The sequence below is a fragment of the Salvelinus fontinalis genome, chromosome 11 (genome assembly GCF_029448725.1).
Source record: "Salvelinus fontinalis isolate EN_2023a chromosome 11, ASM2944872v1, whole genome shotgun sequence".
Taxonomy (NCBI): domain Eukaryota; kingdom Metazoa; phylum Chordata; class Actinopteri; order Salmoniformes; family Salmonidae; genus Salvelinus; species Salvelinus fontinalis.
Window position 1 is genome coordinate 6,281,088 of NC_074675.1, and position 17,417 is coordinate 6,298,504.

General features: G+C 48.1%; 1 protein-coding gene across 3 annotated transcripts in view; it reads right to left on the bottom strand.

Moving 5' to 3' along the window:
* The window catches only part of LOC129864916 (calcium-independent phospholipase A2-gamma-like), a 40,642-nt gene extending 23,530 nt beyond the window's left edge, over positions 1 to 17,112 (bottom strand). The window contains exons 1-7 of one of the 3 annotated variants that reach the window (XM_055937237.1): positions 16,965 to 17,112; positions 15,063 to 16,712; positions 13,305 to 13,454; positions 12,873 to 13,119; positions 11,775 to 11,946; positions 9,529 to 9,586; positions 8,833 to 9,027 (exon numbers count right to left, since the gene is read on the bottom strand). In XM_055937237.1, the coding sequence (XP_055793212.1) occupies positions 8,833 to 9,027; positions 9,529 to 9,586; positions 11,775 to 11,946; positions 12,873 to 13,119; positions 13,305 to 13,454; positions 15,063 to 16,151 (1,911 nt within the window). In that variant the 5' untranslated portion in view covers positions 16,152 to 16,712; positions 16,965 to 17,112. Of the gene's footprint in view, positions 1 to 8,832; positions 9,028 to 9,528; positions 9,587 to 11,774; positions 11,947 to 12,872; positions 13,120 to 13,304; positions 13,455 to 15,062 lie in introns of all 3 variants that reach the window. The other 2 variants (XM_055937238.1, XM_055937236.1) reach the window with 2 other exon arrangements.
* Positions 17,113 to 17,417: the final 305 nt, after the last annotated feature.

Sequence of the window (17,417 nt, forward strand, 5' to 3'; positions counted from 1 at the left end):
CACCACTAGCTGTCCTCCCCCCAGTCCTCTACCCTGCACCTTAGAGACTGCTGCCTCCAGGCCATCAGACTGTTAAATAGTCACCACTAGCTGTCCTCCCCCCAGTCCTCTACCCTGCACCTTAGAGACTGCTGCCTCCAGGCCATCACTGTTAAATAGTCACCACTAGCTGTCCTCCACCCAGTCCTCTACCCTGCACCTTAGAGACTGCTGCCTCCAGGCCATCAGACTGTTAAATAGTCACCACTAGCTGTCCTCCCCCCAGTCCTCTACCCTGCACCTTAGAGACTGCTGCCTCCAGGCCATCACTGTTAAATAGTCACCACTAGCTGTCCTCCCCCCAGTCCTCTACCCTGCACCTTAGAGACTGCTGCCTCCAGGCCATCACTGTTAAATAGTCACCACTAGCTGTCCTCCCCCCAGTCCTCTACCCTGCACCTTAGAGACTGCTGCCTCCAGGCCATCACTGTTAAATAGTCACCACTAGCTGTCCTCCCCCCAGTCCTCTACCCTGCACCTTAGAGACTGCTGCCTCCAGGCCATCACTGTTAAATAGTCACCACTAGCTGTCCTCCCCCCAGTCCTCTACCCTGCACCTTAGAGACTGCTGCCTCCAGGCCATCACTGTTAAATAGTCACCACTAGCTGTCCTCCACCCAGTCCTCTACCCTGCACCTTAGAGACTGCTGCCTCCAGGCCATCACTGTTAAATAGTCACCACTAGCTGTCCTCCACCCAGTCCTCTACCCTGCACCTTAGAGACTGCTGCCTCCAGGCCATCACTGTTAAATAGTCACCACTAGCTGTCCTCCACCCAGTCCTCTACCCTGCACCTTAGAGACTGCTGCCTCCAGGCCATCAGACTGTTAAATAGTCACCACTAGCTGTCCTCCCCCCAGTCCTCTACCCTGCACCTTAGAGACTGCTGCCTCCAGGCCATCACTGTTAAATAGTCACCACTAGCTGTCCTCCCCCCAGTCCTCTACCCTGCACCTTAGAGACTGCTGCCTCCAGGCCATCACTGTTAAATAGTCACCACTAGCTGTCCTCCCCCCAGTCCTCTACCCTGCACCTTAGAGACTGCTGCCTCCAGGCCATCACTGTTAAATAGTCACCACTAGCTGTCCTCCCCCCAGTCCTCTACCCTGCACCTTAGAGACTGCTGCCTCCAGGCCATCACTGTTAAATAGTCACCACTAGCTGTCCTCCCCCCAGTCCTCTACCCTGCACCTTAGAGACTGCTGCCTCCAGGCCATCACTGTTAAATAGTCACCACTAGCTGTCCTCCCCCCAGTCCTCTACCCTGCACCTTAGAGACTGCTGCCTCCAGGCCATCACTGTTAAATAGTCACCACTAGCTGTCCTCCCCCCAGTCCTCTACCCTGCACCTTAGAGACTGCTGCCTCCAGGCCATCACTGTTAAATAGTCACCACTAGCTGTCCTCCCCCCAGTCCTCTACCCTGCACCTTAGAGACTGCTGCCTCCAGGCCATCACTGTTAAATAGTCACCACTAGCTGTCCTCCCCCCAGTCCTCTACCCTGCACCTTAGAGACTGCTGCCTCCAGGCCATCACTGTTAAATAGTCACCACTAGCTGTCCTCCCCCCAGTCCTCTACCCTGCACCTTAGAGACTGCTGCCTCCAGGCCATCACTGTTAAATAGTCACCACTAGCTGTCCTCCCCCCAGTCCTCTACCCTGCACCTTAGAGACTGCTGCCTCCAGGCCATCACTGTTAAATAGTCACCACTAGCTGTCCTCCCCCCAGTCCTCTACCCTGCACCTTAGAGACTGCTGCCCTGTGTACATAGAGTCATTGAACACTGGTCACTTTAATAATGTTTACATAGTGTTTTACCCACTTTATACTGTATTCTAGTGATGGCTCATCCTAACTATTATTCATTTCTTCTGGATGTTTATGTGTATTGTTTTGTATTGCTACGTATTATGTGTACGCAACCAATACACTTTGATTTTATTTACTGTGTAAGGATGGTAGACACAGTGAGAAACAGGACAACTCCACTGCCTCAGTCAAACTCTCTCTGTCTGGCAGATGCTCTTTGAGAAACAGCATCTGTGGTGTTGAAAAATAGAGGGAGAGTGAGAATCTAGAGTCCTGAATGACAACGTCGGGTCAAACGGCCAACAGAACATTACTCAGCGCCTAGGGGAATGTAGAGAACAGCACAGAGAAGAATCAACTCCTCCCTCCCTGCGAGGTCCTAGAGAACAGCGCAGAGAAGAATCAACTCCTCCCTCCCTGCGAGGTCCTAGAGAACAGCGCAGAGAAGAATCAACTCCTCCCTCCCTGCGAGGTCCTAGAGAACAGCGCAGAGAAGAATCAACTCCTCCCTCCCTGCGAGGTCCTAGAGAACAGCTAGGAGAAGAATCAACTCCTCCCTCCCTGCGAGGTCCTAGAGAACAGCACAGAGAAGAATCAACTCCTCCCTCCCTGCGAGGTCCTAGAGAACAGCGCAGAGAAGAATCAACTCCTCCCTCCCTGCGAGGTCCTAGAGAACAGCGCAGAGAAGAATCAACTCCTCCCTGCGAGGTCCTAGAGAACAGCGCAGAGAAGAATCAACTCCTCCCTCCCTGCGAGGTCCTAGAGAACAGCTAGGAGAAGAATCAACTCCTCCCTCCCTGCGAGGTCCTAGAGAACAGCACAGAGAAGAATCAACTCCTCCCTCCCTGCGAGGTCCTAGAGAACAGCGCAGAGAAGAATCAACTCCTCCCTCCCTGCGAGGTCCTAGAGAACAGCGCAGAGAAGAATCAACTCCTCCCTCCCTGCGAGGTCCTAGAGAACAGCGCAGAGAAGAATCAACTCCTCCCTCCCTGCGAGGTCCTAGAGAACAGCACAGAGAAGAATCAACTCCTCCCTCCCTGCGAGGTCCTAGAGAACAGCACAGAGAAGAATCAACTCCTCCCTCCCTGCGAGGTCCTAGAGAACAGCGCAGAGAAGAATCAACTCCTCCCTCCCTGCGAGGTCCTAGAGAACAGCGCAGAGAAGAATCAACTCCTCCCTCCCTGCGATCTCCAGGTGCTCACTGGAAATACACATCAGCCTTCTACTACTTCTTCCACTACCATTCAACTACAGCTGAAGCAGCCACACACAGTGTCTTCAGGAAATTCACCTTTTTCAGTTGTTGCTTGGTTAAATCAACGTTGGTCTATGGTTCCACACAGACACTCCCAAGTCTTTATTCAAGGCTTAATAAAGGTCAAATAAATAAACCACTCTCTCATTGTGAGGTTCCTAGGATGGTTCTGCTTGGCCAATCTAAGAGCTTTGGCTTGGGTCAATGGACTGATGCCAACACAGGGCACTGGTCCATGTTATTACTGACAGAGTTGGACATTACGACCATTACCGTGGCACCTATCCGCAATGTGTGTGTGCAGGGCCGGATCCGGGCATAAGCAACATAAGCAGACGTTTAGGGCCCCAGGCCACTAGGGGGCCCCAGACCCTTCAAAACAGGAACTCAGTCGGTGTCTCAACTTACTGTTGAGATATGAATAGTAGAATACACAAGATGCTAAATGTGGTTGTGCATCAGCAATTTATCTTTTGTTATGTCAGTCACAGTTTGCCATGTCAACTAACAATTTTTAGATTTTTAAAAAGTTAGTCTAGCCAGCTATCTAAACTTGTAGTAATCATGGTCGAATTACCGACTGGACAGGCAGGACACGTGCCCAGGGGCCTGATCTCCAGGGGGGCCTCATTGATTTTGTTAGTCACTCAGTTATCATCAGCATGGCATGAGTCATGGCAAAATGTGTAGAAACTAAAATTGCAGGACACTTACTTTAAAACTGAAACAGCCCCTAAAATATTGCTTAGGGTCCCCAAAAGGCTAAAGCTGGCCCTGTGTGTGTGTGTGTGTGTGTGGTCACGTTAGCATAGGACTCAAATTATTGTTGTTGTAAATTCTGCCCAGCTTCAGTCAGGGTTCACTCCAAATCATGAATGTAAAAGGACTAATTTCATGCTCCACTGGGTGAAATATCTTCGCTGTCATCATTGGATGACCAGACAGCGCTTTGACTCATGTGTAGGCTACTTTTCTACAGTGAGGTTGTTCTTAAAATGAAAGACTAACTTCCAGCAAACATTAGAAATATATCTGGCTACATTCTATCTATGATAAACATTAGAAATATTTTACAAGAGAAATGTAGATAAGCTAGCTATGATCCCCTTAGCTATAATTATTAGCTAGCTATGATCCCCTTAGCTATAACTATTAGCTAGCTATGATCCCCTTAGCTATAACTATTAGCTAGCTATGATCCCCTTAGCTATAACTATTAGCTAGCTATGATCCCCTTAGCTATAATTATTAGCTAGCTATGATCCCCTTAGCTATAACTATTAGCTAGCTATGATCCCCTTAGCTATAACTATTAGCTAGCTATGATCCCCTTAGCTATAACTATTAGCTAGCTATGATCCCCTTAGCTATAACTATTAGCTAGCTATGATCCTCTTAGCTATAATTATTAGCTAGCTATGATCCCCTTAGCTATAATTATTAGCTAGCTATGATCCCCTTAGCTATAACTATTAGCTAGCTATGATCCCCTTAGCTATAACTATTAGCTAGCTATGATCCCCTTAGCTATAACTATTAGCTAGCTACATAACTACATAGCTAGATATCTCGTTAGGAGGTGTCTGTTTATCTGTGATATGATTCCTAAAAATAGTAGCTTAGCCTGCTGGCTGCTGATTGCAATAATTATTCTAGCCTAAACCTGAAGCCTAACCGTTATGGGCTCCTGAGTGGCACAGCGGTCTAAGGCACTGCATCTCGGTGCTAGAGGCGTCACTACAGACCCTGGTTTGATTCCAGGCTGTATCACAACCGGCCGTGATTGGGAGTCCCATAGGGCGGCGCACAATTGGCCCAGCGTCGTCCGGGATAGGGTTTGGCCGGGGTAGGCCATCATTGTAAATAAAAATGTGTTCTTAACTGACTTGCCTAGTTAAATAAAGGTTAAATAAATATAAATAAATAAATGATGATGATGGCTAACCAAGCCAGCTAGATAATGACCCTTTTGAAAGCTCAGTCTCAGTGTGCAAAGCAGTCATCAAGGCAAAGGTGGCTATTTGAAGCATCTTTGTTTTAACACTTTTTTGGTTACTACATGATTGCATGTGTTATTTTATAGTTCTGATGTCTTCACTATTATTCTACAATGTAGAAAATAATCAAAATAAAGAAAAACACATGAATGAGTAAGTGTGGCCAAACACTTGACTGGTACTGTATGTGTTTAATATACTATCCAGACAAGAAAATGTCACAGAACATTCCATAGAATTCTAAAAAAAATACCACTGGTCCCTAAAACGTCTAACTCATTCACAGTAAAAAGTATTACTATTCTGATTTCAGATGATCAATCCTTACAGAACACGGAACACTCAATATGCTTTACGTTTTTCTCCATCTTCATTAGGAAGTTGTGTGGCGGCAGTTGGGGGGAAAAAACTAGTTGTTTCTTGACTGATTACCAGTTGATGGCTTTGGTGCCAATTTGTCATATTATTTGAAAGGGCTGTTTCTCAGCTTTCAAAATATGTATCATGTTTTCATATATGGTTTCTGCATGCAGAGGTCATGGTCTGAGAACATTTCAGAGCAGTTAGCTGCTGTTCTAAAGCCTAGTGTTTCCATTCCCCTTTAAAACACAGACGGGCCGGCGGGAGTCTCCATCCGGACTGACTGAGAGCAGAGGGAGTTCAGCTGTCAACCCGTTTCTCAGCCAAGAGCTACAGCTGCTACTTGCATGTTAATCCTCACACACACACACACACACACACACACACACACACACACACACACACACACCCACACACACACACACACACACACACACAATACATGAAACAGAACATAAAGGGATTAGCGATAAGAGTCTATTGACTATGTAATAGCATATTAGTTAGGCCTGTCCACTGGGTATGTAGCATTGTCAGAGAAGGGACAGAGCGCTAAAGGGACATTATGGATAATGAAAGCACTGTGTCATGAAATGGACTTAGCCTTATCAAAATGTTGAAGCAGGAAGTTCAATGATCGAAAGGAGGTTCATCCAAGATAACAGCAAGGTCTCGTGACAAGCTAAGGATTTAAATGATTACTGGCACATTAAAACGACCACATATGTCCAGTGAACAGTAGAGAAAACTCCCAAAACAACTCATCTCTCTGAAGAGGCGAGTCAAGAGCTGTGGACTTTGATTACATCTCTAGTCTACACTCTTCTCTTTGGTCTGTTGTGAAGCTTTTGAAACGAGGGAAACAGGGCCAAAACACAGTGGCACACAGTAAATAAAGCATGTCACCAAATCATCCATCTCTGTCCACACACACAGATCTCACGCCGACTAATCCTGTGGCCTGTGTGTACGGTACGTGTTTAAATATCAATAAATGATTGGAGTGTGTGTGGCAGGGCACCGTGCTCCATTGTGAATGGCTGATCAAAGGGACTGTGGGGCAGGCAGGCAGCTACCTCTCCTTTCAGACTCTGGGTAAAGGTTAAAGAGCGGCTGTCTGAGGGCTCTGCCCAGATGGAGGGATGCCCAAACCCACTTGGTCGGGTAGATAGAATATTCACTGGTTGCCAGGGAGATTTCTAAGGCTCTGAGAAGAGAGCTTGCTTTGCACTTAGCTCTGATTTCCTACTTCCTGAAACAAACTAACATCCAGGAAACAGCTTTCGATCTGACGCAGGTGTACAGTCTACAACCAAACAACACTAAAGCAGGTCAACGGAGTGGCATCCAAATTACACAGGTCAAATAGCATTTTGTTTACCTCGAAGAAAGTCTGACAAACAAATAGGCTGTTGAGGTACAACCTGACAGAGGGTTGGCTATACATCAGATATTCTCTTTCATCAAGAGTCACTGTCTCCTGCCATTCCCCTACAGACAGCAGCACCTACAGGAAGCCTTCTCCATCACAGTGGGGCTCAGACTTTGATGTGTGTGTTTGAAGTGAGAGTGAGTGAGAGTTCTGTTCACAAACACAAACAGACCCCACAGAGCCCCAGGACAGCAACACAATTAGACCCAACCACATCATGAGAAAACAAAAAGATACATTTTTCCAATGTGTCAAGTAACTAACAAAAAAAACTGAGCAAACTAGAATGTTATTTGGCCCTAAACAGAGTACACAGTGGCAGAACACCTGACCACTGTGACTGACCCAAACTTAAGGAAAGCTTTGACTATGTACAGACTCAGTGAGCATTGCCTTGCTATTGAGAAAGGCCGCCGTAGGCAGACCTGGCTCTCAAGAGAAGACAGGCTATGTGCACACTGCCCACAAAATGAGGTGGAAACCGAGCTGCACTTCCTAACCTCCTGCCAAATGTATGACCATATTAGAGACACATATCTCCCTCAGATCACACAGATCCACAAAGAATTAGAAAACAAATCCAATTTTGATAAACTCCCATATCTACTGGGTGAAATACCACAGTGTGCATCACAGCACCAAGATTTGTGACCTGTTGCCACAAGAAAAGGGCAACCAGTGAAGAACAAACACCATTGTAAATACAACCCATATTTATTTATTTTCCCTTTTGTACTTTAACTATTTTCACATCGTTACAACACTGTATATACACAAATGTCTTTATTATTTTGGAACTTTTGTGAGTGTAATCTTTACTGTTCATATTTTATTGTTTATTTCACTTTGGTTTATTATCTATTTCACTTGCTTTGGCAATGTTAACATAAGTTTCCCATGACAATGAAGCCCCTTGAATTGATTTGAAATGGAACTGAGAGAGAAAGGGGAGGGGCTCTACATTTAATCTCTGGATATCCAGCTGAGAGAACGGGCTAATTTAACACACAGAAACACATACTACGGCCCTACAGTGAATGGCCTCAGGCCTTGGAGAGGACTATCAGGAAGTGTAGTGAAAGTGTATTGATTTGCGAGAAGTGTCAGGTAAACGAGTGACAGTCAGGGAGAGAGAGGTTGAGGTAGGTAAACAGAGAGAGAGAAAGAGAGAGGTTGAGGTAGATAGAGAGAGAGAAAGAGAGAGGTTGAGGTAGATAGAGAGAGAAAGAGAGAGGTTGAGGTAGATAGAGAGAGAGAAAGAGAGAGGTTGAGGTAGATAAACAGAGAGAGAGAAAGAGAGAGGTTGAGGTAGATAAACAGAGAGAGAGAGAGAGAGGTTGAGGTAGATAAACAGAGAGAGAGAGAGAGAGAGAGAGAGGTTGAGGTAGAGAGAGAGAGAGAGAGAGAGAGAGAGACAGAGAGGTTGAGGTAGAGGTAGATAAACAGAGAGAAAGAGAGAGGTTGAGGTAGATAAACAGAGAGAAAGAGAGAGGTTGAGGTAGATAAACAGAGAGAAAGAGAGAGGTTGAGGTAGATAAACAGAGAGAAAGAGAGAGGTTGAGGTAGATAAACAGAGAGAAAGAGAGAGGTTGAGGTAGATAAACAGAGAGAAAGAGAGGTTGAGGTAGATAAACAGAGAGAGAGAGAGAGAGAGGTTGAGGTAGATAAACAGAGAGAGAGAGAGAGAGAGAGAGAGGATGAGGTAGATAAACAGAGAGAAAGAGAGAGGTTGAGGTAGATAAACAGAGAGAAAGAGAGAGGTTGAGGTAGATAAACAGAGAGAAAGAGAGGGGTTGAGGTAGATAAACAGAGAGAAAGAGAGAGGTTGAGGTAGATAAAGAGAGAAAGAGAGAGGTTGAGGTAGATAAAGAGAGAAAGAGAGGGGTTAAGGTAGATAGAGAGTACTAAAGCTACACAAACAGAGAGATGAATTGGTTACCTGGTGCAGGTCTTTTCCCAGTGTATACTCCTGGAAGTACCCTGGGGCGGCGGAGGAGGCTCTGATGGCCTGCCACATCTTGTGTTTACAGTCTCCTATGTAGTGGGACCTGACCCCTGGTAGCATGCTGTAGTTCCTGAACACATAGGCCTTCAGAGGTAGACCCCTGTTCACTATGGTGCTCACTGCTGCCACCTGGAGGAGGAACAGAGGCATGAACTAAATGAAGACGTGTTCATGAGAGAAGAGATGGGTTGGTTGTTTAGCAACAAAACTAACGTGCACAACAGACGGGTTGGCTTAGATTGTTAATAACATGTAAACTATATTTAGTCTCCAATGTTTATTGAAAACAAAAATACATTTGCACAATGAGCACTTGTTGTCTCTTAAATGCGTCGTTACAGTTGTTGGTTAGCTAGCTAGCGAATTTTAGCCCTATTAGCATTGACATGATGTCAGTCAAAACTCCTCAAAACAAGACATGGTGTCAAGAAGAAGACACAATGAGACTAAATGAGTAACCTAGGATTCCCTACATGACAGCTTCTTGTCATTGTTGCTAGCTATCTGACCGTCCAGGATCATTACAACACAGGCCTTCCAGCCGTATCGATGCGTACGTATCATTTTGGTGACTAGTCAGCCAACCCGTCTATATGGAGATGTTAAAGTGATGTATAGATCAAACCTTACCTTTGGGCATGTTGGATCCCGGGCTGTCTCGACCATGAGGCCTTCTCCCATTCGCTCCCTGTTACACACAAAACATTCACCACTTCATTATCAAATCAGACTAAATGATATTGCAATTTACATGCTCCAAAATAAGAACATGATTTTCATAGGTCAGACTACACTGTCGAGATATTTTACACCACTGACATGACAGTATCTGAGAAGGAGCAGCAGGGTACTGACACGACAGTATACTAGACGGAGCAGCAGGGTACTGACACGACAGTATACTAGACGGAGCAGCAGGGTACTGACACGACAGTATACTAGACGGAGCAGCAGGGTACTGACACGACAGTATACTAGACGGAGCAGCAGGGTACTGACACGACAGTATCTGAGAAGGAGCAGCAGGGTACTGACACGACAGTATACTAGACGGAGCAGCAGGGTACTGACACGACAGTATACTAGATGGAGCAGCAGGGAACTGACACGACAGTATACTAGACGGAGCAGCAGGGTACTGACACGACAGTATACTAGACGGAGCAGCAGGGTACTGACACGACAGTATACTAGACGGAGCAGCAGGGAACTGACACGACAGTATACTAGACGGAGCAGCAGGGTACTGACACGACAGTATACTAGTCGGAGCAGCAGGGAACTGACACGACAGTATACTAGACGGAGCAGCAGGGTACTGACACGACAGTATACTAGATGGAGCAGCAGGGAACTGACACGACAGTATACTAGACGGAGCAGCAGGGTACTGACACGACAGTATACTAGATGGAGCAGCAGGGTACTGACATGACAGTATACTAGACGGAGCAGCAGGGTACTGACATGACAGTATACTAGACGGAGCAGCAGGGTACTGACACGACAGTATACTAGACGGAGCAGCAGGGAACTGACACAACAGTATACTAGACGGAGCAGCAGGGTACTGACACGACAGTATACTAGACGGAGCAGCAGGGTACTGACACGACAGTATACTAGACGGAGCAGCAGGGTACTGACACGACAGTAAACTAGATGGAGCAGCAGGGAACTGACACGACAGTATACTAGACGGAGCAGCAGGGTACTGACACGACAGTATACTAGACGGAGCAGCAGGGAACTGACACGACAGTATACTAGACGGAGCAGCAGGGTACTGACACGACAGTATACTAGACGGAGCAGCAGGGAACTGACACGACAGTATACTAGACGGAGCAGCAGGGTACTGACACGACAGTATCTGAGAAGGAGCAGCAGGGTACTGACACAACAGTATACTAGATGGAGCAGCAGGGAACTGACACGACAGTATACTAGACGGAGCAGCAGGGTACTGACACGACAGTATACTAGACGGAGCAGCAGGGTACTGACACGTCAGTATACTAGATGGAGCAGCAGGGTACTGACACGACAGTATACGAGACGGAGCAGCAGGGTACTGACACGACAGTATACTAGACGGAGCAGCAGGGTACTGACACGACAGTATACTAGACGGAGCAGCAGGGAACTGACACGACAGTATACTACACGGAGCAGCAGGGTACTGACACGACAGTATACTAGACGGAGCAGCAGGGAACTGACACAACAGTATACTAGACGGAGCAGCAAGGTACTGACATGACAGTATCTGAGAAGGAGCAGCAGGGTACTGACACGACAGTATACGAGATGGAGCAGCAGGGTACTGACACGACAGTATACTAGACGGAGCAGCAGGGTACTGACACGACAGTATACTAGACGGAGCAGCAGGGTACTGACACGACAGTATACTAGACGGAGCAGCAGGGAACTGACACGACAGTATACTAGACGGAGCAGCAGGGAACTGACACGACAGTATACTAGACGGAGCAGCAGGGTACTGACACGACAGTATACTAGACGGAGCAGCAGGGTACTGACACGACAGTATACTAGACGGAGCAGCAGGGTACTGACACGACAGTATACTAGACGGAACAGCAGGGTACTGACACGACAGTATACTAGACGGAGCAGCAGGGTACTGACACGACAGTATACTAGACGGAGCAGCAGGGTACTGACACGACAGTATACTAGACGGAGCAGCAGGGTACTGACATGACAGTATACTAGACGGAGCAGCAGGGTACTGACACGACAGTATACTAGACGGAGCAGCAGGGTACTGACATGACAGTATACTAGACGGAGCAGCAGGGTACTGACACGACAGTATACTAGACGGAGCAGCAGGGTACTGTACTCACTTGAGGATGTTCTCCCAGATCTGGCTGTCGTAGAAGGCGTGGCTCCAGCCCATCTTGACGGTTCCCACGATGACGTTCTGTTTGAACACATCAGAACCCAGCTTCCTGTAGAGTTCCTCACAATCATCCAGAGGAATCTGGAACACCCCCAACATGAAGGCCAGGATCGCACCTGCGGGATAGGGGTTCATCGTGTTAGGATGCTACGTGCCAAACAGGACTTTCAGATTTTAAAAAATATATATTATTCTCCCCCAATGTCGTGATATCCAATTGGTAGTTACAGTCTTGTCCCATCGCTGCAACTCCTGTACGGACTCGGGAGAGGCGAAGGTTGAGAGCCATGCGTCCTCTGAAACACGACCCCGCCAAGCCATACTGCTTCTTGACACACAGCTCGCTTAACCCAGAAGCCAGCCGCACCAACGTGTCAGAGTAGACACTGTACAGCTGGCGACCGTGTCAGCGTGCATGCGCCCGACCCACCACAGGAGTCGCTAGAGCGCGAAGGGACAAGAACATCCTGGCCGGCCCAAACCCTCCCAAAACCCGGACGACGCTGGGCCAATTGTGCGACGCCTCATGGGTCTCCCGGTCGCGGCCGGTCTGTAACGACGCCTCATGGGTCTCCCGGTCGCGGCCGGTCTGTAACGACGCCTCATGGGTCTCCCGGTCGCGGCCGGTCTGTAACGACGCCTCATGGGTCTCCCGGTCGCGGCCGGTCTGTAATGACGCCTCATGGGTCTCCCGGTCGCGGCCGGTCTGTAATGACGCCTCATGGGTCTCCCGGTCGCGGCCGGTCTGTAATGACGCCTCATGGGTCTCCCGGTCGCGGCCGGTCTGTAACAACGCCTCAAGCGCTGCGCCACTCGGGAGGCCCTGACTTTTTGATTTTAAGACTGGACTGTATAGTGCCTTTCATTAAACATAAGTGACTGGTTTCTCAGACATAAATGAAACCTAGTCTTGGCCTAAAAAGAATGCTCAATGGGTTATGTTCTCAAGACTAGGACCGATCTGTGTCTGGGAAACCAGCCCTATTAGTGTGGACCGATATCATGTAGTAGAAAATACAGGGAGCATGGTGAAACAGCCTACCTGTGCTGACACCACAGATGTAGTCAAACAGCTGGTAGATGGGTTTGCCCGTCAGGCTCTGCAGTTTGTGCAGGGTCTGCAGGGCTACCAGCCCCCTGGTCCCCCCTCCATCGATGGCCAGGATCCGTATACCCTGGCCCTTCACAGGGTCTGTGTATCCCACCAGGGCCAGGGCCTCTCTCACTGCAGCCTGGAGCCTGGGGTCTCTGGTCTGCCTCAGACGCAACAGGCACGGGATCACCCTCTCCTGGGGGGGGGGGGACGACAGGTGGAATTTCACACACTTCTACATGTACCTGTCTTAGTTGAATGCACTGATTGGAAGTTGGTCTATGAGAGCTTCTGCTACATGACTAAAATATGAATGTAAATATACCCACAGTATATCTACAAGGATTGAAGTTTACATTGTCTACAAAAACAGCCCCACACCTTGACGGCCACGCCGCGTGTCTCAGGGTACTCCAGTAGATGCAGGCTAAGCTCCTCCACACGGCTGGTGTGGATATTCATGTCTGTGGCTTTCTGGATGCCCTGCACCAAGGCTCTGGTCCTGTTGTCCATACTCACCCGGGCTATGATCTGGGATGGGAGGGCACAGAACATATCCAGGATCCTTTTTTAAAAATGTATATCAAAATTAGATATAAGGTAATCAATGTGTGTAATGTTTTCCCTCTGTCCCAGATCATTGAACATGAACTTCATACTGACAGGGTAAGACACTTCAAACTGACAAGGTAAGACACTTCAAACTGACAGGGTAAGACACTTCAAACTGACAGGGTAAGACACTTCAAACTGACAGGGTAAGACACTTCAAACTGACAGGGTAAGACACTTCAAACTGACAGGGTAAGACACTTCAAACTGACAGGGTTAGACACTTCAAACTGACAAGGTAAGACACTTCATACTGACAAGGTAAGACACTTCAAACTGACAGGGTAAGACACTTCAAACTGACAGGGTAAGACACTTCAAACTGACAGGGTAAGACACTTCATACTGACAGGGTAAGACACTTCATACTGACAGGGTAAGACACTTCAAACTAACAGGGTAAGACACTTCAAACTGACAGGGTAAGACACTTCAAACTGACAGGGTTAGACACTTCAAACTGACAGGGTTAGACACTTCAAACTGACAGGGTTAGACACTTCAAACTGACAGGGTTAGACACTTCAAACTGACAGGGTTAGACACTTCAAACTGACAGGGTTAGACACTTCAAACTGACAGGGTTAGACACTTCAAACTGACAGGGTTAGACACTTCAAACTGACAGGGTTAGACACTTCAAACTGACAGGGTAAGACACTTCAAACTGACAGGGTAAGACACTTCAAACTGACAGGGTAAGACACTTCAAACTGACAGGGTAAGACACTTCATACTGACAGGGTAAGACACTTCAAACTGACAGGGTTAGACACTTCAAACTGACAGGGTTAGACACTTCAAACTGACAGGGTTAGACACTTCAAACTGACAGGGTTAGACACTTCAAACTGACAGGGTTAGACACTTCAAACTGACAGGGTTAGACACTTCAAACTGACAGGGTTAGACACTTCAAACTGACAGGGTTAGACACTTCAAACTGACAGGGTTAGACACTTCAAACTGACAGGGTTAGACACTTCAAACTGACAGGGTTAGACACTTCAAACTGACAGGGTTAGACACTTCAAACTGACAGGGTTAGACACTTCAAACTGACAGGGTTAGACACTTCAAACTGACAGGGTTAGACACTTCAAACTGACAGGGTTAGACACTTCAAACTGACAGGGTTAGACACTTCAAACTGACAGGGTTAGACACTTCAAACTGACAGGGTTAGACACTTCAAACTGACAGGGTTAGACACTTCAAACTGACAGGGTTAGACACTTCAAACTGACAGGGTAAGACACTTCAAACTGACAGGGTAAGACACTTCAAACTGACAGGGTAAGACACTTCAAACTGACAGGGTAAGACACTTCAAACTGACAGGGTAAGACACTTCAAACTGACAGGTTAAGACACTTCAAACTGACAGGGTAAGACACTTCAAACTGACAGGGTAAGACACTTCAAACTGACAGGGTAAGACACTTCATACTGACAGGGTATTAAAAGTTCATTTTAATTCATTCACATGGCAGAGAATCATTCATTTATATGAATCAGTTTCAGTACCTTCTCTCTCTGGCTCAGCAGTAGTTTCTTGGTCCCCTCTTCAGCGTTCTTCTTCTCCTCCTCAGTCTCTATCTTCTCTCCAGGCTTCCTCATAGCCACCTCAGTGGTTTTCTCTCCAGGCTTCCTCATAGCCACCTCAGTGGTTTTCTCTCCAGGCTTCCTCATAGCCACCTCAGTGGTCTTCTCTTTAACTGCTGCTGTGACGCTCTTGGGGTCAGCTCTGAACTTACTAGGTACCAAGGGTGCTATGTAGCTGCCAAAGAATGCCTGAACATTGGGGCGAGGGTCAGATAGATACTGCCCAAACCCCCCTTTTTTAGAGGGTATTAGGGTGGGGGCAGGGGTGACTGGGTCAGAGGAAGCACTGTCTGTGGCAGGGCTCTCTCGGGTGGGAACACCCGATGTTGGGCTAACCTCCTCCAGGGGAGGAGTCGGTCGTGGGGTAGCTGCCTTGCCCTGGATAGCCTTGGTCTCAGCTGCCACAGGTACTGAAACGGGGATGTGGTCCCCGCTGTTAGTACTCTGATAGCGTTGACTGACAGCAGGCTTGGAGGACGTGGATGCTTGAGCATTGTCATTTAGATGGTGAGGCTTCTTGTCATCTCCTGTTGATAGACTACTACAACTGCCGAAGTAGTCGTTGACGTGTTGAGACAGGGTGCTGTATGTCTCGTCCATGTTGGTGGACAGGGCCTCTGGTTGGAACAGCTGTAACGTCTGCTTGGCCATGGCTGACGAGGAGCTAGCGGTGGATATAGCCGCTGACGCAGCGAGGCTATGTTTGGGCTTGACGTTGGCCATGAAGGGTTTCTCTAAAGCCTGAAGTGGCTGATTCTCCTTCCCCTCCTCTCCATTGTTCTGCTCCTGTCCTACTGTCTGATCCTGCTCTTGTGGCTTCATGGCTATTGCAGCAGCTGAAGCGTCACTAGCTGCCGGGGTTGGAGATGGAGTCGGAGGCTCCGTTTCGGCCAGTACCTTCTCTGCATGGGCGGCTGCGACACTGGGCTTAAGGCGGGATATCTTGGAGAGGAGGTCGCTGCCGCTTACTGCTTTCGTAACAGTGTTGAGCGTGTTCCTGATCCGCGACATACGGCAGCTCACACCAGAGACAGGAGGTACTTCAAATGGTATGACTGGACTACAGCCTTTGCTTGTGCCAGTTTTGATACGGGAATAGGCCTTGATGGGTCATCTCCTTCGCTTGTGTGGTCTGTGTTCAGTTAGGACAACCTCTAGAGACTGGGTCAGTAAGGGCAACCTCTGGAGACTGGGTCAGTAAGGACAACCTCTAGAGACTGGGTCAGTAAGGACAACCTCTGGAGACTGGGTCAGTAAGGACAACCTCTGGAGACTGGGTCAGTAAGGACAACCTCTGGAGACTGGGTCAGTAAGGACAACCTCTGGAGACTGGGTCAGTAAGGACAACCTCTGGAGACTGGGTCAGTAAGGACAACCTCTGGAGACTGGGTCAGTAAGGACAACCTCTAGAGACTGGGTCAGTAAGGACAACCTCTAGAGACTGGGTCAGTAAGGACAACCTCTGGAGACTGGGTCAGTTAGGACAACCTCTAGAGACTGGGTCAGTTAGGACAACCTCTAGAGACTGGGTCAGTAAGGGCAACCTCTAGAGACTGGGTCAGTAAGGGCAACCTCTAGAGACTGGGTCAGTAAGGACAACCTCTAGAGACTGGGTCAGTAAGGACAACCTCTAGAGACTGGGTCAGTAAGGACAACCTCTGGAGACTGGGTCAGTAAGGACAACCTCTGGAGACTGGGTCAGTAAGGACAACCTCTGGAGACTGGGTCAGTAAGGACAACCTCTGGAGACTGGGTCAGTAAGGACAACCTCTGGAGACTGGGTCAGTAAGGACAACCTCTGGAGACTGGGTCAGTAAGGACAACCTCTAGAGACTGGGTCAGTAAGGGCAACCTCTGGAGACTGGGTCAGTAAGGGCAACCTCTGGAGACTGGGTCAGTAAGGACAACCTCTGGAGACTGGGTCAGTAAGGACAACCTCTGGAGACTGGGTCAGTAAGGACAACCTCTGGAGACTGGGTCAGTAAGGACAACCTCTGGAGACTGGGTCAGTAAGGACAACCTCTGGAGACTGGGTCAGTAAGGACAACCTCTGGAGACTGGGTCAGTAAGGACAACCTCTGGAGACTGGGTCAGTAAGGACAACCTCTGGAGACTGGGTCAGTAAGGACAACCTCTGGAGACTGGGTCAGTAAGGACAACCTCTGGAGACTGGGTCAGTAAGGACAACCTCTGGAGACTGGGTCAGTAAGGACAACCTCTGGAGACTGGGTCAGTAAGGACAACCTCTGGAGACTGGGTCAGTAAGGACAACCTCTG